The sequence below is a fragment of the Globicephala melas genome, chromosome 5 (assembly GCF_963455315.2).
Source record: "Globicephala melas chromosome 5, mGloMel1.2, whole genome shotgun sequence".
In the NCBI taxonomy this organism is placed as follows: Eukaryota; Metazoa; Chordata; class Mammalia; order Artiodactyla; family Delphinidae; genus Globicephala; species Globicephala melas.
In genome coordinates this window covers 10,049,114-10,075,903 of record NC_083318.1, presented here as the reverse complement: position 1 = coordinate 10,075,903, position 26,790 = coordinate 10,049,114, and the positions used below count along the sequence as shown (strand labels likewise).

The window sequence follows — 26,790 nt, the reverse complement described above, 5'->3', positions numbered from 1 at the left end:
AAGGTTTTTAACCAGCTGTTTTAAACTGACCTTCCCAAGCTACTGACAAAAACAGTGTGACCCACATTCAAGAAAACTTATTATTGAAGACATACTATATTGTAGGCATGGTGGCCTTCAGTTTTGTCTGCCGTAGATCTAGATTATGTAAATGTTCTCAAGGCCAGCCATATAGGAAAATGATTCTTATCACAGACTGATGTGAAAATAGGATCAATATCTTAATTTAAAATACAGATGTAATAACAATCAACTGAAATACTCCTGGAGATATCCAGGGGAAAAATAGAAATACTATGAGAACTCTGGTTGAGAAGGTGTAAAGGACATCAGATCAACTTCATTACTAGTGATCAAAGCCTCAGGCATCCTCATCCTATAAGGATACTATACCTCCTGCACAGATCAAATCAACTCGGATCAAGTCATCTCAGTGTCATCTGCTCTGGGCCGTGCTAGAAACATGCAAAAGCATTTTCAGTTATTGATATCTCTCCACTCCATACCTCATAATACCTCATACAAACTTCCTTTGAAGTGGTTTTGAAAAAAATGAAGAAACCAACCTCGGACATATTACAATACCAGTGAAAAGTTTTCCTCTTCCTTTATGATGTATGTGGAGTACCACCTGCTCACCTACTTGGATTGTGGTGTCCTTAGTAAATATTTAAAAAAGACTCTAGTCATTATTTTCAGGATAGGTTTTCCTAAGCATCACTAATTTTATTCATTTTGACTTTACGATAGCTTGGAACATTTAATTTCACAAGACATCGTTTTCTGATTTTGTTCTCAAAGTATGCATGTACTTCCTTTGGACACATAGCCTGCTGCAGAATTACAAGAGTGGGTCTCTATACTGGTCCTCACATCAGAGAAGTTATGTGTAGTTAAGCGCTCCAGTTATAGAGCCAATCTGCCAATCTGCCATGGTTCAAATACTGATCCAGCCAGTTACTAGCTGTGTGACCTCTGTAATTTCTTTAATCTTCCTGTAACTCATTTTCCTTATCTGTGACATAGATCCTCAAAAGCTCATTGTGGAGATTAAATTATTTAACATATTTAAAGCAGTGAGTGCTTGGCCCAAAGGAAGCACTCATTAGGTGTTCAGGGCAACCATATATTCAGTTAAAATTGGAACAATGACATCAGCCTGAGTATGGAGAAAATTTAAATTCTGGGTTTAAATAGAACTAATTATGCTTTCTTTTACTCCCAGAGAAAAATCAGACTCCAAATGTTCTTTTCATGATATATCACTATTTTACATCTGCAGTGTATATCCTTTCACATAATACATATGCTTTAAAAGTACAGTATCCCTATTTTTCTTTTTCATCTGTGAAACTAATGAAATGGATAGATGAGAACCAAAGTTATAATGCCCAGTAAAGACTAAGCTTTATTTGTTTTATAAGATGTTAGTCACGAAGCATGATTATAACTTTAAACATTTCGTATTCTCATTATTTTACTTGTCTAATGAGTGGAGATATTTGATTATGAGCAATAAACAGTAAAAATAAACTGATAAAGAATACTCTTTTTTGAAACAACTGATTTTTATTTCATATAGAAAACAGCATATTATATTTGATGATTGTAGAAAAATAAAGACTATTTCTTCAGGTCAAAAATTTTTTAAAGTGATACAAATAGATGTCCATATCCAATTTGACTTAACCTACATTTTGACAATTGTACTAACCCTTTAGATAAATTCTGGCCTTAGGCAAGATATTGTTACTCCAGAGTTCTGATATCCCTGTGTGAGAGACACAAATGCCCTAAAATTATCACAAAAAGTAAATGTAAAGAGTCTATTAGTGTGGAAAATTGGGTTTTTCTATAAGATATACCAAAGATATCTATGTCTGCCATAAATCAGTCTTCACACGCAGAAGCCCAAAGATTTTCCTGCCTCCTTTTTCTTCCCTAAAACCCTATTATCTGATAAACTCTTTCAGTTACCCTTATATTTATATTTTTGTATTTTTGTCTTTCACAGTCATAAAGAACTAGCAAATGATGTCACAAGCCCTTTTGAGAAACGCCTGAAAAACTGCCCAAACTTTACTTTTTTGTTTATGCCTTATTCACTGAACTCTCTCAGGTGTAATTCTCTTGATTTTATGATTCTCTGTTTTCTGTCTTCTACCTTCCCAGCAGTTCTGCATAGGTATCATGATTTTGCCTAGAAAACAAGAGGCCTAACAACTAAGTTCCAGTGCCCTGTTCCATGCATTATATGTGCTTATTTCTTTTTATCTTTATGACTATTTAGAAGAAAGTCAGTAAGGATTTGTTACATGGGGTTTAATTTTTGTTTTTGGTTTACTAGCAGAGCATTACTGCCGTTGTCAATCTTTGTGGTAATAAAGGCCCGACGGAGAATGATAGGGGAAGGATCAGAGACGTTCTGAAAAAAAATTATAGTATTAGAATTATAAATGTAAGAATAAAAGGCAAAGAAAGTAGTTATCAAGGATGGTTCTCAGGTCTTGAGACTGCATGATTGGGAGAAGATTGCATCCCCAATCTCACAATTAATTGTGAGACAGTGTAGAAAACAAGTATGCTTTCTTTTTTAAATTAAGATTTTTAGAAGTGAAAAGTAGATACTAGGGAAGATGATAACTGAAAATACTAGTAGATCGAGATACAACGGGAGTTATTTTTGGATAGGAAAGATTTGATCAAATGTATGTGACATTTAATCACTTTAAATATGTTATTTTAAATGCCATGATTAAATTTGTCCCTGTGTCTTCACCATTTCTGTGAGTTGCAGACCAGATGTTCCTAGGGTGAGATTTACTTGTGAGGGTCTCTCTGTGAAAAAAATAAACCCTGAAGCAGTATTTTATTTTAAAAAAAAATTCATATAAAAATCTTACATAAATCATATATAAATCTTATACAGTGTATTTAATATTTGTGATCATTATATGCCTTATTTTTCTTTGTTAAAATCTGTGGAAAAAAATGTCCCATCTTTTCTACGGGTTCCTGGCTTTAATTGCTGCTGACAGAACCTGAGGCTTGAGACAATGGGATAGAATCACTTCCTTGAGCAGCTCATATCACTGCTTTTTTTCTGTCACAATTATCTTAGAATTGAGTTATCAACCACAAAACATCCAGGCAGTCATTCTGACTGCAGAACACTTTGTCACTTTTGGAAGATTTAGGGTGATGGAATGCAAACTATTTCCAGATGTGTAAAGTATAAACCCTGGATCCTCGGCTGGGCTCTGTGAGAAGACACAGGCGTACTTTCTTTTTTGCATTCCCCGAACCCAGTCATTTCTTCCTAATTCACAAAAATTAATGAAAACCCCTCTACTTCTCTGTCTGGCTTCCACTGTCAAATAATTAGAGAATTTATTTATATTCATAGACATTTGACTTTAATATGTTCCTCTTTAAAAATCTTGAGAGGCTTTCTGTTTCGGCTGCAATAACGTTCACGCTGTTATTAGCTTTAAAAGTTTTTTGTTTAAACCCTGCCTACATTTTTTAGTTTCATGCCATTCAGTGATTGTAGGCTTCTTGATACACTGTTTTTCCCAGGCCCTTGCACTTTGACATTCCATTCTCCCTCTGGAATGCTCTCTCATTGGAAAAACCACTCCCACCCCGGCTGCTTGGCCATCTACTCATCCATCAAGATTCAACTCCTTTTACCTTTAATGGGAAGCCTTCCCAGACAAAGAGATATATCCAATCTTCTTGTAACTTCTTATAGATGTTATATGTAATTGCTATTGTTAAACTATCCTATAAAACAATTGTTAGCCTATTGGACTGGTAGATCTTTTAGGGAAGAATCCATGTGTATTCATTTTACAGTCTCAAATCCCAGAACTTTGTCTGGAGCAAAGTAAATACCCATAAAGCCATATTAGACTACATCAATTAATCAATAAATGAACCACCCTGAAACCAAGGAAGCGAGTGCATTTCTTTTTCTCCTTAGTTATTTAGGCATCTTCCCAATTTACATAAATTAATATAATTATAGTAATCTCTGAATGGCAAAACAAACAAACAAACAACCCCCCAAAACCTAACCATTTCCACTCCTAACATACACTCTCCTGGATTTCATCATTTTTCAACCTTCCTTGATTTTCATGTTCTTTTATTCTGGCCTTACATATACTGCTACTAGCTCTTTTATTTTTTATTTATTTATTTTTTTTCTGAATGATTGTTTTCTCTTTAATAACTCCTTAATCCTCATATTTCAATATCACCAACTGCTAATTTCACAGTCTATTTCTTTTCAGTTGTCTGTCGCATATAATTCGCAAACATATACATAAACATTAAGTAAAAATGAGGTAATCTTATACATGAACATAAAGTGGGATCCACTGTAGATATGAGTATAAGCAGGAGACTGTTGTAATACGGGATAACCAGGGCTAGAGGTAATTTATCTGGCTTTCCTTTGGGTTCCTGGGGTTTTCATGTAACAGTTTTTAAGCCTTTGGTATTTTTGTTTATCATCAGTATTGCACAAGTTATTTTCAGATTTTTCTTTATGGCATTGTGGCAACTAAAGAGTATCTCAGATACTTTTTTTAAAACAAGGATACAACATTTTTATTTTGTTCTGTGAGAATTTTATTATGAGACATGTAGGTACATTTGTACTTTAGTCATATTTTAATAATGTTGTAGATATGTTATATATAAATATACATTGTCAATACTATTTAACCTGGTTAATTATTTAAACAAATACTGGCCTTAACAAAGGTTAATTATTTAAAACTTGAACTTTTTCCTAGATTTATTGTGATACTTTTCATAAATAGTAAATGTATAACATGACTTTTATTGACTTTATTAGGTGGTTAAATATTTGCAGTAATTAGGAAAAACCCTAATCAAACACAAAGTTTAAAGTTATGGAATGTAATATAACTGTGTAAGGATTTAACTCTTGTCATTTAATTAGAACATAACTAAAATGATTTTTAATGTTTAACAAGCATGGTAGTGATCTTATTTTAACAAATTCGCATTTTTGTGATGTTTTTAAATCTGAGTTTGATTCACTGCTTATCGGTTTTCAAATCTCTAATTATCTGATTCTAGATTAAATTGAAGGGCCAAGAGGGAGGTAGTTTAATGAGTTTCTAGAATAGAACTAAAATTAGAATGTATATTTAGATTTAAATTTTAGAATAAATAATTAAAAAGTATGGTTCTTATGCAAAGAAGAAAGGACATTTTATCAAATATGCTATATCTACCTCACAAAAACAAATACTTCAATTGAAATCAAGGTTAAAATTTAATTATAATACAAAAAAATTTAAATGACAAGATTGTGTTCATCTATGATAATAGATAACTGATTTTTTATATTTTATCTCCTTTTGAATTCTTACATCTTAATTTTAAAATCATTTTACATGGAAATATGTACAAAATATATTATATGAACTACAGTTCTACAAATTAATTAGAGAATATAGTGTAATATTTTTCTAGGAAAAACAGCATAACATTCTCCTCAGTGGTAACTAGTATCATCTGTGCTATCATGTAGCTGATATCTTGAGGATATGGTTGGCAGATCTAACAAATAAAAATACATGACACCCAAATGTTGCGTGGGGGGTATGTATACTAACTAATTATTCACTGTTTATCTGAAATTCAACTGTAACTGGACACCCTGTATTTTATCTGGCAACTCTGCTTAAGAAGTTATTGGCACCTGTAGTCTTGGGTTCCTAACCTGTTTAGTGTGGGGATGTTTTTCTAGATACAGAAAACCAGTGGTTAGCTTTCACTTTTCAGTGAGTCAGATTTCAACCCTTCTGAGCCTGCAGTTCCTGTTATTAATCTGCTATTTGCTTTGACATAGAAGCAACTGAATGATGTTAGGGGAAGTTAGATCATCAAGTATATTAAATAAATAGCCATACTTCTACACTCTGTTTCTAAGTCATGTGTGTTGTGTCTCTTTTTTGAAAATAACCTTGTAAAAATTGTGCTATCAGTATTTTATTTACCAGCCCAGAAGATTTTCCACTTATTTTCATGGCTTAGTTATCTAAAGTGTTAGTTGAATTATTTTGAAATCTTATCACTATTTAAGTAGGCTATTAGTGGTTAATAAATTAGATACATGGCTATGTATTTTTTAAATGAAGATCTTATGTATTTATTCTTAAGTTTTCCCTATCTTTCATTGCTGGAATTTCTCTGCTTGGTTTTCATATAGAAGACAAAGTTGTGCATGTCACTAGTATTTGGTTTAATATTGTGATACAGTGATGTTGTTTGTTGCAAATAAGTCTAAACAGGTATAACATCCCTATACTTAGAGGAATAACTAATGCCTTGCAGGAATTTTCCAAACCTTTACTTGGAAAATTAATGCTAATTTCAACCTTACAGGGAAGTAACTAATTTGATCTCCTTATAATATTGTTTTGAAGGAAACTACTAGAAATATAAGTATCTAAATGTCAGTAAATATCAGCTCCATAATTCTCAAAGAAAAAAAAAGGAACCATTTATTCTTTAAAGAAGCATATGGATGTCTTGTTAGAATGTAGAGACACATAATCAAGGTATTTGTCTAAGTTAAATGAAAGATCTTTTGTCATTATTAAAGTAAGAGTTAATTGAGTGGATTTTCTTCAAAAGAAGTTTCAAGGGTATTTCTTTATTGCCAGCTAAAGAATGCAATTTTCAAATAGTTGTGGAAAAAATAAGTTTCCACATTTTAGTGCATTATGGTAAAGAATTCCAGAAATTTTTTCAATGATATTATAAACATGGAGAGCAATATGTGTTAGAGAGTTCCATTTCCTAAATATATGCCAATGTAGGGGCGGAGCATTTAAAAAGAATTCAGTCTCCAGACTTGATTTTAAGATACCATTCAGGCAAGGGGGTTTTGTTTGTCAAAGAGAGCCTGGATGGTGACCAAAGTGTTCTTGGTAGGGTCATGTCCTATTACTTTTTTCACCCTCAGGAAAAATTTGTTAAGCTTTCAAGGCATAATTTTTGACATTTCTAGGTAAGTTTGGAATACATCCATTCAATCTATAAAATGCAAGTACATTGTCATGCTAAGTTTTTTTAAACAAATATTTTAATATAAAAGTTTATTTCTTTAGCATTTAAAAAGATATTTAGAATATTGACAATTTTTGTGTCTAGATGATTACCATGTGTTTTTTGATATCTTGCTTAAATCAATTCAGGTAATGATAATAATCAAAGTATATTGTCTAATTAAAGGAGTTAATATACTATCACTGGTTTTTGTTGTAGATTTTAAAGCACTCTTAATTAAAGTAATTAATTAGAGACAAAGATTTTTAAACCAAACAAAATTGAGTTACTGTAATTACACCTACCCTGTTAATACATAGCACAGGGAGATCAGCTCAGTGCTTTGTGACCACTTCGAGGGGTGGGATAGGGAGGGTGGGAGGGAGATGCAAGAGGGAGGGGATATGGGGATATATGTACACATATAGCTGATTCACTTTGTTATACAGCAGAAACTAACACAACACTGTAAAGCAATTATACTCCAATAAAAATGTTAAAAATATATATATTAATGGTAGTTGACAAGGTTGCAGTAACCCATAGAGTAGATATTTCTTGGTGAATGTACTATTGCCTTAATAAGAAGGTAGTTTTAAATCACACATATTCACATACACACAAACACATACAAGTATATAGAAATTTCTAAAAGCCTATGGATTTTCTATCTACAAGAAATTCATGATGTTTGGGGAGACTCACTTGCTCAAACAAAGCTATGTGAAGGTAATGGTATTCTGCCATACTTTTGGATTCTACTTGTAGACAGATAGAAGCCCCTATTTTCAAGGCTATGAAGTCTTTTAACTAACAACAAAATGTGGTTTAAAAATAAGCTCCATTTGTAATACTAAATACTGTAATTTCACAGGTGGTACATATAGGGCTTTGCACAGTGCATGAACACTGCTTGATCTCAAGGGTAGCTTGCAGCTTATGAAATTAATTCTGTCTTTGCCCACACCATTCTTAGTAAGCAAATGAAGTCCAATTCATTTCTATTTTGTGACCTCAAGTTCATATACAGTCTCTATCACAACTAAAAAATAGCAGTTTTGGTAACTACGTTCTGGCACTTAGGGGTGCCAGAATTTCTAGAGCTAAAATGTCTATAAAGAGAATATTATGCTCAATATGTTTGTCTCCTATCTTAGAAAGGATGCATTTATTGATGTACATTTCTAATCCACAAAACTACACTTACCGATTTCTTATCCCTTAAAATACCCATGGATTTATCTTTTAATTTAATAGGCATTTAATAATTGCAAATTATGTTGTAAGCATTGCGTACATATATAGACTAAACTAAAAATAAACACTTGGCTTTACGATGTATGTCTTAGGTGAGTGGTCTGAAGTCTTATTTGAGTCATTTATTTCAAAAAGTTTCCTTTCTAAAAAACTAATCAAGTTTACAAATGGGAATCACCTCCTTCAAATGAACTCTTGCTTTCTAGATATATTCTATAATCTCTTAACTGTCAAACTAGAATAAAAAGGCATATTGTTTGATGAAAGGAAATTTAACATGAGGATGCTGTGAACATTATGAAATAAATATAAGAATGCAAGTTTATATTGCTCTGAGCTACAATTATTAGACAGAAAGACAATCTATATTAAACTAACAGAAGGCTTTCAGTCTTTATAATTCATAATAAACCATAGCATGTAATTTTTTAAATTATATACATACTTAATTTCAAATATTTTTGTAATTTTTTGAGAGGAGGAAAACATTTACAATATGAACAAGATACAACTATATTAAAAAAATAAAAGCAAATATAAGGGCGTTCCAGTGGGAAGATCAAAGACAAAGCAGCGACCCATTTTAATAGTTAACACAACTATGCTCATCTCAGCACTTTAGGGTTAAACAGAAAAAAAACTCTTTAGAGACATATTTGAAGAGAATCTTCAAAAATGGTTCAAGAATAAGACAGAGGAAAGTTAAAAGAACTGATTATTCGCTGGACAGATCTCTAATGGGGCTTACTTTTAAATGATCTTTCAGTTTATGATGTGCTTTCACACAGGGAACAGAGAGTAGATGTTTCTGACTCCTACAAGGGGTAATGGGCTTAAACTCTTGTACCGTAGGTTCACTTTATACATAAAGAAGTGTCCTGACCCTGAGGCTCAGGAAACATTTGAATGACTTCCCGAGTAGCTTACTGATCTCAGCTTCTAGAAGTTTTTCACTGTAGTGGAGAGTCTCCATCATCCGGGATATTTGAAGGCTGTTCTTTCTTTCAGTGGCAGAAATAGATTAGATCACTTCATAAGCTTTATTTATTACTTTAGCTTCTGTGATTTACGCTGTCATAAAGTATAAAGAGTATTATGCTTCCTGCCACGCAAGTAGAGGAATGTGAATATTCAAATGATTAAATTGTCATTTTAATATATTATACAAAATTATTTTTCACCAGATTTTTAGTAAACTATAGTATGTTGAAGAAATAGAATATCGCTGGTGATGTTTTTCAATTTTATTTTGCAACATACATATTTACAGGCAGTCTTCTTAAGTCATTCATCAGAATTTTTAAATGTCCAACAGTTTAATATCAGATTTTACAAATTACCAAAGGCAGTAACACGATTCCACAGTATAAGGAAAAATATGCATCATGGAACTTTCATTAAAATAGTATGTACATGCTGAAAATATACATACATATACATGTTAAATATATACACACATATATATGCTAAATTATAAAAGGTAGATATTTGAATCTCTTCTCCATTAATAGTAATTTTTCATCTGTAGTTTAGGCAGTAAGATAAATGTGTTAAATGTAACATTTATATGACTCACTTTGAAGAATAAATGCATTGAATGAATAAATAGAGGTAAAAACAAACAAACAAATTAATTAATTAATTAATTAAAATTCCAGTAATCTGGAATCACAGTATCTGGAAAGATAGTCACAAAGTTGTTAGCAGCAGTTATCATTTTTGGGGTATTTTTGAGTGCTTTTATTCTTATTTGGCTTTTTCTGTGCTGTTTGAATTTTAAATTTTTAATGAATTTTATTTTATTTTTGAATTTTTAAAGTAAATATGTGTAGTTCTACAAAATATATATATTTTGTAAATACTTATAAGTACAGCTTTTTTAAAACATATAATTAAGGAAGAATTGACATAGTTATAAAAAAAGGAATGCTAATAGTCCTTTTTCTATTACTTTTGACTTGAATTAAAATAAAATATTTTATTCATATCAAGTAACCAAATCCCTATACATGCTGATGAATAGCTAAGGAAAAATGCATCTGCAAAATGAAAAGAAAAAGCAGAAATTCTCCAACTATGCTTTGATAATTCCAAAACATATACAGAATACAACAGAAAGCATGAAGATTCAATGTATTTGACCCATACTCTCTAGCCTGAAATGCTTAACAAATGCATGACCATAATCGTTAATACTGTAGAATAATTGTCCTTGGTACGGACTCTAAAATGTAATAGCGTCAATTTGTCTCTTATATACGTGTCCTACTTCCAACATTAACCCATATATCCCCCAAAGAACAATGATTTTTCAGTATTCAGACTCACCTTTTAAAAACCTTGAAACAGGGGGCTTCCCTGGTGGTGCAGTGGTTGAGAGTCTGCGATGTAGGGGACACGTGTTCGTGCCCCGGTCCGGGAAGATCCCACATGCCGCGGAATGGCTAGGCCTGTGGGACAAAAAAAAAAAAAAAAAAAAAAAAAAGCCTTGAAACAAAATGTATATGACTGTAACTTTAGTAATAATATATTTTATCTTCTCTAGCTTGTCTAGCAATCCTTAACATTCGGGAAATTAGCTTTTGAAATAAAGGAAATCTTCCCTCTCTATTCTAATTTGTTCTGACCTTCAACTTCAGCCCTTACACTTGTCCTATTCAGATTTGCATTCCTGAATTAACAGATAGATGGGAAGAGGTAAATGTAACGAAAGGTGATTATATTATTCGGAGAACTACTGAAATAGGTGCAATTTAAATAAAAGCAGCACACATGTAAGCCTAAGCAGTAATAAAATATACCTTTTAAGCTTGTGTTTATATTTCAGATATTGAGTATATTATATGCTAAACATCTGTGTTCTTGTAACAGTGAACCACTTTAATAACACGATTTCTTTCTGTATCCTAATTAAATCAAATGAACGTATAATATCTAGGCTAATAACTTATTTTATAAGTAATCTTTTTTTTTTTTTTTTTTTTTTTTGTGGTACGCGGGCCTCTCACTGTTGTGGCCTCTCCCGTTGCGGAGCACAGGCTCCGGACGCGCAGGCTCAGCGGCCATGGCTCACGGGCCCAGCCACTCCGCGGCATGTGGGATCTTCCCGGACCAGGGCACGAACCCGTGTCCCCTGCATCGGCAGGTGGACTCTCAACCACTGCGCCACCAGGGAAGCCCCCTATAAGTAATCTTTTAACCTAATTAGAAATATTTTACTCATTTAAACGTGTGTTAGGTTGACTAATCTCTGAATTTACACTAAGAAGTAGCTTTTCAGTGTATTCATTTTTTTCACATAATGAGTTAGTTTATAGGTTGAGTATAGGTCATTACTGAGTTTCTTTTTTATTTTGAACTAGTATAATGTTTCCTAAAAATCAGTAGTTTCTGATTTATACTGTTTAAGAAAAACTTCAAACTGTAAGTAATATCTCCAACTTATTTTGAAAAAAATTATATTATTTGTAAGATGATGATATTTTCTGGGTTGTCCAGAAAAGTGCAAGATTACACCTTGTGTAGTTATTAATAATGCTCCCTTTCAGCTACACAATTGTGCAGTTTAGACAATACGTTATTTGATCACTATAATTATTTGTTCCAATTCATTTTATAAACCCGAGTTTCTGTGATGGCTAAATATTTTAATTTACTTGAGAATTTTAAATCCTGATTGACATAAACAAAATGTAAATCATTCATATTTATCAAGTTTATCATGAAGCAGAGAATTTGAATTCAAAGGCATAGGAAAATAAGATTCTATTCTTTTAAAAGAGTGAAGTTTCTATTTGCTTATATAATAGAATACTCTTTGTAGCATTATGACCAGGTAAGTTATAATAGCTACCATTTTCACTTTGATTTCTGTCAGTGGTGGTACCTGATTTTTACAATTTTAATTGATGTATTTTTGCTAAAAGGTGAACTAATGAAGAAATGCTTGATGGTCTGGTCAGAAACTGAGTTTGTGAGGAAAAATAAATGAGAGAATCAGGGAAAATAAATTAAAAAAATATATAACTAGAAAATCTACTTGAAATGAGTGGAAATACCGTAGGAGAGGAAGTGAACTCATCAGCATGTTCTTACATTCGTAGAAAACAACAAAAAAAGTAACTTTTCACCAGTTTGAAACAATTCAGTTATGCTACTTAATGTTGTACTTATTTTTTAATGAGATACACATATATGTGTTTTTTAATCACAATTGAACCATCTTGATTTTTAGCTCATTTTTATTATACATCTCTTATGTCCCAGACACTGATCTAGGAGATGCAGTCTCTGTTCTCATTGTGCTCATGGTCAAATATCACAAAGATTATGAATAAGTGGGAAGAAGTATCCTTTATCATTATAAATTAAATACTTAAGATCATAAATTCTGAATGATTGAATCTGGACATCCTGCTTCATAATTCATTTTATAAGACTGGGCCACATTCAATAATATCTTTTTCTCCCCTTCGCCTATTCCCACCTTAGAAGAAAACTGATTCCTTTCAGGGGATAAATTTACCTTACAAAATTACAGGCCATAAAAAGATTTGGTTTTTATATAATTCTAAAAAAATTAGATAAAATAAACATCAAAAATGTGAATCATCCTTTAATTTTTAACTACATGAACACTTCCTGGTACAGTTTTCTCCTATTATATGTAGATTTAATAGGTTTAGATTTAATAGATTTATATATAAATCTATTATAAATAGATTTAATAAATCTATATATAAATCTATTATAAATAGATTTAACTTAGAGCTTGTTAAATTAAATATATAACCACTTATCATAGATATTCTAAAGACTTGTTCTAGAAATGTAAGGACCACAATTTTTTCCTCTATTCTGATTGTGCATAAATAGTGAAGTAGGGATTGTTTTGTAGATAACTTTAAAAAGTTAATCGCATAATTGAGGGTTGGTATATAAAGCTCACGTTTCCCATGCAAAACTGATTTGTATAAATGTCAAAATTGTCATTTTCAGAAACCCAAACAACAGAATGACTGTGGCTATTAGAAGCCAAGGTGACACACTACCTGGGTCTGGTAGGGGGATACAACTTGTTTCCAGCTGTATTTGCTTCTTTTACAATACTGTGCAATTCTAAACACCAACAGTCAGGCTGTTTCTCTTAGAGTATTTTTCTTTTCTTTTTCACAGCACGGAAAAGGATATGCTAGTCAATTCTACAGGACTTACCTGAAGCAGCATGATTTGCACAAAGTCGACCAACAAAAGCATCAACTTTTCAACTTCATTATCTTGGCCATCCAGTTAGTTGTGTGTAACTGAGTATTAGATTGCCAGCGGAGTCATTACGGCCAATTATAGGACCTAATTGCTCTCAGCAGGCCTGAGAAATGAGTTGAAATGTGCAGAACTGTAGAAACTTTAGGCAACTGATTTTGCCTCTCCGATCAGTGTGTGCCTGTTTACAGCACTATATATCTTTCTCTCTCCAAATGTCACTGAGCCCTTTAGATGTTTATATTCACCACGAGAAGCCAGTTATAAAGATAAAGGAAATTTGTGCATTATAAATGCAATATCACTGTTTTAAACTTGACTGTTTTATATTATTTTTGTGTGATCAAGTGTTCCCCAAACTATTCCAACTTTACAAGAGAGATTGTGATTATGTTCTTTTCACCTGTGGGTTATAAAAAATGTTGTATTCTGAAGACCCACAAAATATCAAAGACATTCTGTAGTTTATACACCGTGTTGCAAAGTGTTTACTGTACTATTTCAAAGCTTCTAAATAAATATAAAATATATATATTATATTATATAATTTTCCTAAAATGTGGTACAACTTAGTTGGTTTTTAAATGGATTCATACAGTCTACATCATATAATAAAGTAAAAGGTAATTCAGGGTCCCAAAGATAAACTTACTAAGAAAAAAATAATCATTAATCGTTCCTTCCAGTTTTTGTATCTTATTCAACCCTGTTTTTCCTTGTTTAAAAGAAAATGAAGCTCTAAGCTGCAAAATTTTGTCAAGAACTCGTACTGATTTTCAATGCCAAAGATATAGCTGTCGATGTTATCAGAGGAGCACTGAACATGTACTATCAAAATATCTAACAATCTACATTATTTCGATTCTATTTCTATGGCTTTGAATTTAGAATCATTTAAAGATTTTATAAAGAATCTATAAATTCACCTGTATCTGTTGTTAGGAAAAAAAAAAAACACTGGGTGTGTCTGTACATTCTGTGGTGTAAAATATGTAATTGAAAATTATTATTTTAAATGAAGTTCTTCAATCATATAATTCACACAAAGTTTTATTTTACATAGTTTTACATAGTTTTGTGACTTCTAATAACACATGCATATAAAATCTATAACTCTATATGAATATATAGAGGTACATAAATATCTGAACTAGTAAAGAATAACCATAAGATATAAAGGATCTCTAAATTTAAAACAAATTACATAAATTTGGAGACAGAAACATGGTACATTACTCTTTTAGTGTTATATGTGAAAATTTTATAGCTTAAATGTAGTCAGTGTTTTATTAATGAGAAAATTCTTCATGAGTGGGCCTTGAAAAGTGAAGTTTGCTTTTTATGTTTATGTCAACAAGGTTAATTATTAAATTCAGTAAGATGCATTTTCCTTTCTTTTACATATTTTCCTTTTATTATACTGTTTCTTGCTTGTTGAAGTACAATTAAGAAAGAGAAGAATCAGAGGATGTGATAATCTTCTAAGCAAAAACCAGATCTGTCACAGTTCCCCTCTAAAAACTCCCTCAACATTATGTCTAAATGTTTGCCAAACCCAAATTGCAGACTGATTTTGAAATATTTCCCTTAATTTTAACAGATCTTATGTTCGATGATAGTTTGAATCATGCTATGTTATTAAAGAACAGACTAAACTTAGCACGTAACAAATGTTTTCCACCTAATTTTATGTCATCTAAATGGGAATACTTTCCTAGATTTGACATTAAAATGCATACATATATTCCTAGGTCCTTGATGTGTATATTTGAGTGATATCTTGGTATCACTCATTTTTCTTATCAGATTAGACATTAATATGTCATAATCCCAATTTATATATCAAAGTAATGTGTGTGATGTTCCAGCCTTTTGGGGACCCTTTAAAAATAAATGAAGCTAATTTGTCACATACGACACATAAAGCACACACACTCACTAGATCCAGCAGTAAGCTTTTCTTAAAATTTTGGCATTACTACATTAATATTTTGAATGATAGACTATTTTAGTAAGGAAACATTTTTATATAATTTAACTAGAAAAAAGTCTGTTGGTTGTAACTGCTTTTTAAACAAGAAAATTATTTTCTTGTTGAATCACTCTGCTTTAATTAAAACTTTTCACTCACCATTTTACAGTTATGGGGGAAACTCATATCCATCTGCCTTATTACACGCACTGAAAATAAGGTTATACTCACTTCCTATGTAACAGCTATATTAATTCATTTGACTTAAAGAAATTTTATTTAATTATTTAATCCTTTATATCGTTGTGTATAATTTCCCTTGAACCAACTTCTCATACCATATATTTGTCTATTTGTTTTTTTAATATATTATAGTAACCTGTTATACTAATTTGCATTTTAGTTCTTAAATTTTATCATCAATCTACAAAAACAAAAAAACACAAAATTTTTACCTAATCTGTGGGATAACTAGAATTATTTAAACAAAAAATAGTAAAAGATTAGCTATTAATGTATCTATTGCATCCAGAATAAGTCAGAAGTTACAACAGAGTAAAGATATGATTTTATTAAACATTTATCAAAATGTTTTCTCCCAGTGAGGGGAACCTTGAGATGCAAGGATGCAACCAATCAATAATGAAGTTTTTCAAACAAACATTTATGAGATTTGTATGAAAAGGAATTTTAGAATAAGTTTTGTAATTAATCTAGTCATCCTAATATCCAATCTTCCATAATTGTACACATATCAAAGGAAAATAATACCCAAATTATTAGACAGTATTTCATCAATTAATTATTTCAGAAAATAATCATGACATTTACTTCTTGTTAACATGGCTAGTTTTAGAGTAGTAAAAGTCAATATTTTTCTGTGGAAACAGTGTCTTGATGTTTCAGAGGTATGTCAAATGACAATTTTTAGAAATATTCCATCTGTATGTAAAATTCTAATTTTTAACTTGTGAACATAAGTTTGTGACATCATTTTAAATCAAATATTTAAATATCACATCAGAATTACTTTACAGATATAATGATGTCTGCATAATTATAAGTATCATCTTTCTTGGTAAATACTAAGGAAATATGCATATTTTATTTTATGAAGATATTAAATGCAATGCCTTTATCAAACATTGCAAATTAAGTGCTATGGTAGAAGATTTAAAGATTTTAATTACTTTTTCTCCTGTTTCATTTCTTAATAGTGCTATAATTTGCTGTTGGGTCGTTTGTAATGTAGAAACCCTCCTGCATCTCCTGTAAGAGGTGGAAAGAAAATTCTCACAATTTTTGACATAAATTTTAATAACTGTGCATTAATTGTACCATTTTACCTTCCAAAAGTTATTTACTGGCATAAAGTTCATCTTTAATATAGTTATTCAGTCAGAATGTTGCAAGTGTTAAGTAGGATAAAGAAAATTACTCAAGTTACTGACTGATAATAGCACTGTTATTTGTCATTGCATGTGGTTTTTTTCTCCCCTTTATATTTCTGTGTGTGTGTTTAATACCCAAGGAGTTCAAAAATACTGAAAACATTGATATACTTGATAATTTTTCTGAAAATCTTATATTTTTCATATTGCAATTTCTTGGGTTATTTATCTTTTTCAACTCTAATTTTGTAGTGGTAAAGGCTTTGCACTTAACATCCTTTTTATGTTCCTTTTTAACAAGGAAAAACAGAAAATGACAAAATTCCATATTTTTTATGCCATGGAGTAGTAAAATTATTTTATATATTGTTAGCATTTCAAGAAATATCCCTCTGCTAGGTCAAACAAAAATCCTTAGACAGTAATTTGTGAAACTACTGTTCGGTAGAGTATTTTTGTTTTCTTCTAAAACTTGGCATAGGTTTTAGATTATAGCATTCTTTGAGAATGCTGGTAGATGGGTGCCGCCAGAGTATTGCAGGCAATAATATGACTAAAATTCTAATACCTTTAGTGTGCATGCATGTATTTCTAACCACTGTTATTTTTTAAGTATTTGTAAAATTAGAAAAATGGCTTTTATTTCTTGAAAACTTGTCACATGCTCAGTTTGAAGTTTTACACTCCAGATGTTTTTGAGTTGCATGAAAATAATGCATTAATGATGCAAAAATATTGAATTTTCACATGAGACTCAAAAATTTCTGAATGAGAGAACTCAGACTTCCAATACATCCATACATCCTTGAGCTGAAAGTAAGCAGGGAATTTCAGCTCTAAACACATTTTTGAGACAGTTATCTGTGAGTGAAAACAGGGTATTATAACAAAAGATGAGTTTAAATCTTAACTATAGTGTTTGTTACTGTGAATGCTATAATGATACCTAAGTAAAATGAGTGTAAATGTAATATATTATTTTATACTGCTGTATACATATGAAATAAATAAAACTAGGATACATATTATGCCATTTTTCCATGCATGGATCTTCCACTTACGCCTGTGGGAGCTTTGGATAAAAATCAGTGGCAAAATATGGCTCTAAGTTTAAAAACAACTAATGCTGATTTAGTAATTTTAGTCTTAATATATCAGGTCTAAGGGGACATCTGTTCAAAACTGTTTCATTTGAAGCAACATATGCTAGGTTTAAAGGATTTCACTATATTTATAGCTTTGAAAGTAGGCATTTAGTTCCATATGATTCTCATGATACCCACAATGAATATTTTATATATATATATATATATATATTTCCACCTGATGTTATATTTCTTTTTAATTTTTTAAGTGGTAGTAATACAAAGGTCCACAAAGATTAATACAAAGGTTTTATATAGGATATGAGTGCCTTCAAGCAATAAAAGAAAAAACACTTTATCTAAAATTTAGAAACAAACTATTTCATATTTAAAGTTTATAGAAACATAAAAAAATCATATGGGTATCATTTCCCAAGACAAAAATATGAATTAAGGAATAGACTTTTCTGTAATGTGAAAACATCTGAATGAATCTTATAGAAATTTACATTCTGAAATAGCTAAAATGTAATAGAAGAAATGTATGCTTCTTAATCCCACGTGTGGATTGTATAAATTATTTTCTTGAGTTCAAACCACACATATCTGGACAGAGGGTCATTTTATGAAGCAAAGAAGGAGAAGACTAGGTATTTGAACAACTAATAATGCCAACGTTATGGTGGGAAAGAACTGAATAAAATATACAGGAATGATAGTTCTCAATGAAATGTTAACAGCTATAACCACAAGTTGCTTTGGTTCCCCTATAGACCTGTATCTCCTACCCCTTATTATTATACTTTCTGGGAATCATATCATGGACTCTTCTATTTAACCCAGATTATGAATTTTCAGAGCTAAAATTAAATTTATTATATTACAAACATAAATTAAGTTTCACCAATGAGGGGATGTAACATGGTAATATCTGCCTTCAAGAAAATCCTAGTCTGCTTTGGGAATGAAAGAAATAAGAGGAGAATATTAAATAATAAAATAAGCAAATAATTAAGTGATTACATTTGTGGTCAAAACCCAACAGTGGGTCATGAGAGCAATTCAATATTTTAAGACGACAGCATTAAATCAAAAATAAGTAAATGGAATAGGAAAAAATAGCATAGAAAAGTATCAAAACTCATTACTCATAGTAAAAGCCAATAATTCTTTGTAAAACATTTTTCAGATACCTGTGTGAAATAGGTCACCATGTGAACTGTATTTCTTGCTGTGAACATTGTCCTAAATGTTAGAAAAGCATTGCACCATATGATCTCTATTTTAAATTTAAAATTTTTGAATGCTGTGAAAAGACAGGCAAGATCTTTTTGAAAAGTCACTTCGCATCTGAATCTTAATCTTTACCTTTGCAAAATATGGAGAAGTACACTTAGTTGTAGAATTTTTGTGAGAATTATGTGAATCGATGCATGTGAAATGCATAGCACAATGTTAATGCACCATTAAGTGGCATATTTTATTATTAATATTGTTTTCCATTACTTTATTCTTGGTTACCTAAAGTATGGAATACGGTCTGAGAATGGAAATAATTCGTTTCTCAAAATTCCAGACTGCTTTAGAGTTGTATTTAAGCAGTGCTAATTTCAAAACCTCGAGATGAAAAGAGACCTGATTTTGATATCCACTCATCAGCTCAGCCCATGTGTGCCTCTCTATTTATTGGTGGTACAGAGTCCAGGAAGTCAAAATCACAGCTGTTGAGTTCTAGTCATCTCCCTCAACTCTTTTTTGCAAATCTCAAGTTGCCCTCTATCCCTACTAAAGAAAAATATATATGTATGTTTGCACTAGGCCATATTTACCTGATTTTTTGACCTGACCCCAATGTGCTTTCTGAATATCATTCTATTTCCATGCAAATAAATGTGGGTTGGAATTAACTGCATATCTGACAGAATCACATTTTTTGCATATGACATTATAAATATTATAAAATGAATTTGGGCAGTATTTACTATCTGCTCAGTGGAAATTGCATTTTTTTTTTAATGGTTCTGATTGTAGACTTCTTGAATATGTCCTTTCTTAGCCTGGCAGACTCTGTTCTCCAGAGCTGTGCTTTGGCTGTGCAAAAAGTTTAAACATTTTTCTTTTTTCTCTTTAATCAATTGGAAGTTTTATGTCCTTGTCATAAAAATGGGATTTAAATTTATCAGTTAAAATAAGGCAGTTCATATTCAACTATGACTAAGTTAATGTTTCTAAGGGAACATTTATATTTTAAAGGAAATTTATTAATCCACGTGAAAATTTCTATTGAGAATATTGTGTAGATGAAGATACTTTTTGTCTTATTTCCTTTTAACTTATGTACTTTTGAGAGCAGTTGATAATCATTGGGCAACACCTAAAGGAATCCACTTAGGAGTAAGGACCATTTAATTAACATTGCCATCACCTAGTCTGGAGCACAACTCCCATTCCCTCCCCTTCCCTTATCAGTGTGAGTGACTCTTCTCTTAATCATGACAATGGGAAGAATATGATTGTTGACAGGGTGAATTGCATAAACCTGAAATTCTGAATTTTATTCTAAAAGTGTGAGACTGTCATTCTCAGTTGTGTTTCCTAATTAACAATGGAGTGAGTGGCAACTTTCAAAGTTTTCTGGCAATTCTTTCTCTCAAAATTGATATCCATGTGTGTGTATGTGTGTGATGGGTAGGTATTAACCAACAACAAAAGAAACTCATATGGGTGAATACACGAAGAGAAAGAATTGTATTATAGGTAAACAGATTCTGTGCCCTTCCATTAATTAATGTTTAGAATATCAAAATGCCTGGTTGAAAGGTAATAATATTTGATTGTCAACAAGTTGGCTTGGGCTTTTCCACACTTGGGCAATCAGTGATCAACTTTTTTTGACATTTTGTGAAAACCACCCTTATTTATTACTGGGCTACACAGACCACAAAGAGACAGCACAGTGGTTACAATAAAATACACTGAGTAAGGATGAATTAGAGAGAGAAAGTGAGAAACGAGAGAGGGAGAAAGAAAGAGACTACGAGCATCTTCCTTCATTCTGTGGTTTTAAGAGACTGAGAAGCAGGTTTGATATCTGAAGTCCGTGTAGTCATATACATATGTAAGTTAAAACATGGAGAAAAGTAATAAAAATAAATGATTGTTGAGTAATTCTTGTTAAAATATGACAAAGAATGAAATAAAGTGATGCAGTATGCCCTAGGAAGTAGTAAAAAAGAGAAGAAATACATAAATTTTATTTCAAAATATAGTAATACCAAACTCTTTCATTGAAATGCCTGAAGATATGCGTCCTTTGTTTCCATTGTTTCTTTGACAAAGATGTATGGATTCATGTGCCCAGTGTTTGCAAATATTACTCAGTTCAAAGATGTCTCAATGATCCTAAGATAATGTACTTGTAATTATAGGAAACAGAACAAGGGAAGAATTGGCGACACCATTAGCAAATCATGTGGAATCATGTGACACTGTCATAACATTTCATAAATCTATACGACAAGGTTGTAGCACTGTGATTATCATTTCAGGGTATTGCTGCTGAGGTGGGAAGCAAGTTTTCAACTGAAAATCAGTTACGTGGAGTGAACAAGGTGTACATAGTAGGCATTTTAAAATATTAGTCTTTAGATATTAGCATTTTAGATATTAACACAGTTTTAGTTTAAGATGTAACATTTCTTTTAACACTCTTAATAGAAGAGTCTATGAGATAGACATGAGGTATAACAATTGAAAGACTAAAAATAAATGCTGCAAATTACTAAGCATTACCCAGTTTAGATTTAGTAAAATAACTCATAAGGACAGACCGAAAGTTGTAAATCTCTAGCTAGACAACAAATGAGCACAATTAACTTCAGATTGGACTAGTAAAAATGGAGGGGGAAGGACAGAATTGAGAGACATGTCAAATACTAGATGGATTGAACTTCCTCTCGGATTAGATGGTCAGCTGTCGATGAGGGAGAGGGAGAAGTTATCAATGAGATTTTTTTTTTTGCCTCAGTGGATCTTGCTGCCTTTAAGCAAGACAATACAAAAGAAAAAAAAAAGGTTTGGGGAGAAGGTAATCTTATTTGTAGAAGAGCTTGTTAACCTTCTCCTTATCATTCAAGCTTTATTAAGCTTGTTATCCAAATGGGACCGGATCTGCCTTATGTATTAACATTCCCAGAGAATTCTACACTTTTATCCTTATGTCACATGAAAGTCTCTCTACTGTATTCTACTTTATTCTTTGTGTGATAATTGAATATTATTACTATTTAAATTATACTTCTTAATTTTTTCATTAATTATGTTTATTTGGAAATCATTCTAAAAATACATAATATGTAAATTATAAATATTTTTAAAGTTTTTTTTTTCTTGTGTAACTTTGGCTACTGTATATGCCAAAAATGGGCTTGACCAATTTAAAGAGGATACAGATTAAACCAAACCCTCTGGCTCTTTTTTGTGACACATACATGACACATAATGAAGAGGAAGCCATGTAAATAAAAATAAATAAAAGACATAATAAGTGTATAATACTTATTTTTTAATCTTCCTTTTGCATCTTCCTTTAGCAGCTATTTTTGAAAAAGTCATAACACTTTCATGTTTTTGGCCCATATTCATAAACTATTATCTGACCTCACTTAGCAATTAATCTTATTTTCTGTTTTGCTTTGTTTATAAGTGGGCCCTGAAGAATAATAGAATTTTAGTGCAGAACAGAACCTTGAAAATATTCTGGCCCTTATCCTACCTATGAAGATGAGACAAATACAGACCAACTGATGTAAGAACCTAACCATAAACCTAACTCTTCTTATCCAGACCCTTTCTCTTAACTCTGAGTTCTGGGTCTAGGGTAGGATGTGCTTCCAGTCTCTGTGTTTTATTTTAACTTGAAATCCTAGGAGTAACTATACTTAAAAATAAACAAATAAGTTATAGCATCTAGAACTTCATTTATGTTTTAAAATTTCAATGTTCTCCCTGTCACATGGTCATTGGTAAGGATGCTTCTCGTGTATAAGACACCATGAAATTTGGACTAAGAAACTAAAGTCAGTTCTGACTGTCCTTTTGTGATTTAGTTTTAGAATGCTGTTTTAATATATGCATTTCTATTCACCTTAACAACATGTTATGTGGGCAGCGAATAAGCAAAACTGGAGTCAAACAAGCATGAGTACATCTCCCAGAGAAATGATATTTAACAAACTGCTGCTTCACCAAGGATACATCTGAATAACCTAATTTTACAAAATTCACATCATCCCACCCAATAAGTTCACGCAATGTAGCTCAACTTACTTCAACTCATTTCGTCAAATACTGAAAAATAAATAAGGTAGGAAAAGGGTAGTTTTAATTATCAACTATCCACCCTATTGATGAGGGAGAGATTTCCACCCTAGGGTTATAGGATGGAGAACACACGGCATCTGAAGCTGGACAGACAGGTGAAATTGACAACAATCTATTAGTCGCATATTCTCACAGCTTGAGGGGGAAGGACACCACACAAAACACAGGGCCACAGTGGGGTGACAGTCAGGGACAGAATGAAAACCAGGGGCTACGAGAAGCAGGCTTTTCTGGTATCAAAAGGGAGGGTTTCTCCTTGGTTCCTACTGAAGGATGTGCTTGGCCTGTTTGAATTCAATGGGACTGGCAAGGAAATGCTACTCCTTGTTATGTCAGACGTCAAGGCAGCGCATAACATTTGGCCTTAATTTTAGCCCTTAGACCATGATTGACTCCTTGATGCCTTGCCATCGATTTTTACGTTGGTGATGAATTGAGATTTCTAGGGAGTAGAAATGCCTCTTTAGGATGTGAAATAGGCACTTGAGGAGGAAGAGGGCCACATAGCGAGGTGGTTTTCAAAAACATGAACTTTAGAGGTGTTTGTTTTATAGCCAATAAGGGAAATTGAGGAATCTTTGTGGCATTGTAGAGGGAGTGCTGTGGCTTCAGACTAATCCATGCCTGTGGCAATAGCAGGGGGTCCATTTGCTCTCATGGAAGGGGGCATTATTATCTCTCAATTAAACTGTCTGCGGTTTAGTGGGGACATGGGAGGTGCATTGAATAACTTCTTCAAGAGCCCAACTTGTCAATTTTGAGAAGTGAAATGAATGCCTTGGCCGCTATCTATTATGATCATTGGAATTCTGAAGGGGATAAGGCGTGTTCTGACGACGACTTGAATTGGGGACTTAGTACAGGTGGTGACATCTCTACCTTTATTTATAGTTTAGGTCTCTGTGAGGCAAGAGATTCCCAGAGTCCTTTATCTCAAAGGGAAGTTCTCTGGTGGTCCAGTGGTTAGGACTCTGTGCTTTCACTGCCATGGCCCAGGTTCAGTCTCTGGTTGGAGAACTGAGATCATGCAAGCTATGTGTTGTCGCCAAGAAATTAAAAAATAAATAATTTTTTTAAAAAGAGGGCAACTCATGGGCTTCCCTGGTGGCACAGTGGTTGAGAGTCTGCCTGCCGATGCAGGGGACACGGGTTCGTGCCCTGGTCTGGGAAGATCTCAAATGCCGCGGAGCGGCTGGGCCCGTGAGCCATGGCCGCTGAGCCTGCACGTCCAGAGCCTGTGCTCCGCAACGGGAGAGGCCACAACAGTGAGAGGCCCGCGTACCGCAAAAGAAAAAAAAAAGAGGGCAACTCTTAAGTAAGAGTTAATAACAATGTACTGTATAGTAAATGGGGTCATTTACTGGCCTGGGTCTCTGGTGTTAAGATGATTGTCTGATGTGTGGGCAACTGTGCTGGCTCTTAGATCCTGTCATTTATCAGGGACATCCTGGATTAGGAATGGAAAGCAGCAACATTTCACTGAGCTCCATCATATGTAACGGTAACAATATGGTCTGTAAAGTGTATAAAGTCCCATTAATGGTCACTCAGTTGCTCCCAAGGGACTCTCCAGGTTGCCAAGGGGTCTGGGAGTTCGTTGACCTCCTCTAGCACTGTGACATCTGACAAGGGACTGAGGAGAAGTGAGGCTATCCCATCCTGCAGGTGGATATGTCAGAGGGTCCGAGTTTGGGTCCAGCCTATAGAAAGGAGGCCATGGTCACTGTACAGAGCTGGTAGACTCCTGGTTGCTTCCATAACCTGAGGCATAAGGGCCAGCTTGGAGTGGAAGCATAGACGTCCAGGGTTTGTGAGAGACTGTTTTCAGAAGAGCTTAGCACGTGGCCAACAGTCACCACTCTAATGGTATATAGCGCAAGGCCAAGGAGGGCAGCCTCCTGTATGAGAATTCATAGGAAATTTATGGCCTTCATAGGTGGTCCAGAGACTCCAGGAGCCATGAGAAGAGGTTGCTACAGTCTCTACAGTGAAGGAATCCCTGGGAATCCCTGAGTACACTTAAGGGAGTAACTGTGGATTTCAAATTGGACAGACTCTTGACCATTTTGTTTGAGGGTTCCCCAATAAAGGTGGGCGATTTGCAAGTAACTGCATAAATGGGCTTAAGTAAAATTTGTAAATAAGTAATATGTTGCCTCCAGATCTCCCAAAGATCTAAAAGATGTTGGGTTGTATAAACATTGTATGTGCTGAGAAGGATCAATTGCTGTTTCTTTCAATGTCAGGATGGGGCAGTCCTCAGTTTACCAAAGGATTTTCAGGAATTTAACAGAAGTTACAGGGCCTACCACTATGTAGAGGGCAATGGCCCATACCCATTTTGTGAGACTTTGTGAGAATTTGTATGCCCTAAACATATGTGTCTATCAAATCTGCTCAGAAGATGTCATCAAGGTAATATAATACCTGTGTTCCTGGAGAAGGGTGCATGCAATTCTTATCTTAGCAGCAAAGACTGTGTGTGACAGCAAGGCTGCTGAGGTCCCATGGGTAGCCTGATAAAGGTGTATTGTGTTACTTTGGAGGTGAGGGCAAACTGTGGCTTAGAGGTTGTTGAAATAGGCATTGAACATAGTAGCCAAATCTATAATAGCAAATTTGGTACTGGTTGCTGATAGGATTGAATCAGTAATTTAAAAAAATATTGGGCATTGAGTGTGGGAGTCTTCTTGAAATGAACCACAGCATTAAGGTTGTGGTAATCCACCATGAGATGCCATTCATTCTTGCCAGGTTTAAGAACAGGCCAATTTGCACTGTTAAATGGAGAAGCAGGGGAGATAGTCACTCCTTCACTTATTAGGTCTTATATAAAGTTTTAATACTTGAAGGCCCTCTGTCTCTTCCTTCCTTCCTTCCTTTTTCCTTCCTTCCTACTTCCTTCCTTCCCCTTTTATTTTTTTCCCTCGCCACTGGATTCATTTGGTGGTGGTGGTTGTGATGGGGGGAGGGGTTCTTTCTATCCTGCTCATATTTATAATTTCTTTATTCTAGAAAGTCTCCAATCAGTATCATCAGTATTGTAGCCTCACCCAAGGCAATGACTGTATTATAGAATTTAAGGATCCCCTTCCTCTGCCATAGGGATGTCACGGGTGTTTTTCCCTATAATCCTGAGAATTAAGATCTTTGTTGAAACAGAGAAGCAGCTAAAAGAGTGGCATAGCAGAAGGCTTCTGGGCCCAAAACCCAGGGGTCAATTGCTCAAAATCAGCCTCTGCTATATACCTATGGGCTTCCTCCTTTTCCTTTTCTTTTTCTCTCTGTACAATTTTCTCATAATATTTTGGATTTATAGTCATGTTAAGTACTCATGGCTTTCAGT

The 26,790-nt window shown here is 33.1% G+C and overlaps 1 protein-coding gene across 1 annotated transcript in view; it reads left to right on the top strand.

Annotated features, from left to right (window-relative positions):
* Nucleotides 1–22,514, top strand: part of PCDH10 (protocadherin 10) — a 47,431-nt gene extending 24,917 nt beyond the window's left edge. The window contains exon 5 of the mRNA XM_030876933.2: nt 13,528–22,514. Coding sequence (XP_030732793.1) covers nt 13,528–13,547 — 20 coding nt within the window. The 3' untranslated portion in view covers nt 13,548–22,514. The remainder of the gene's footprint in view (nt 1–13,527) is intronic.
* The last annotated feature ends 4,276 nt before the right edge of the window (nt 22,515–26,790 follow it).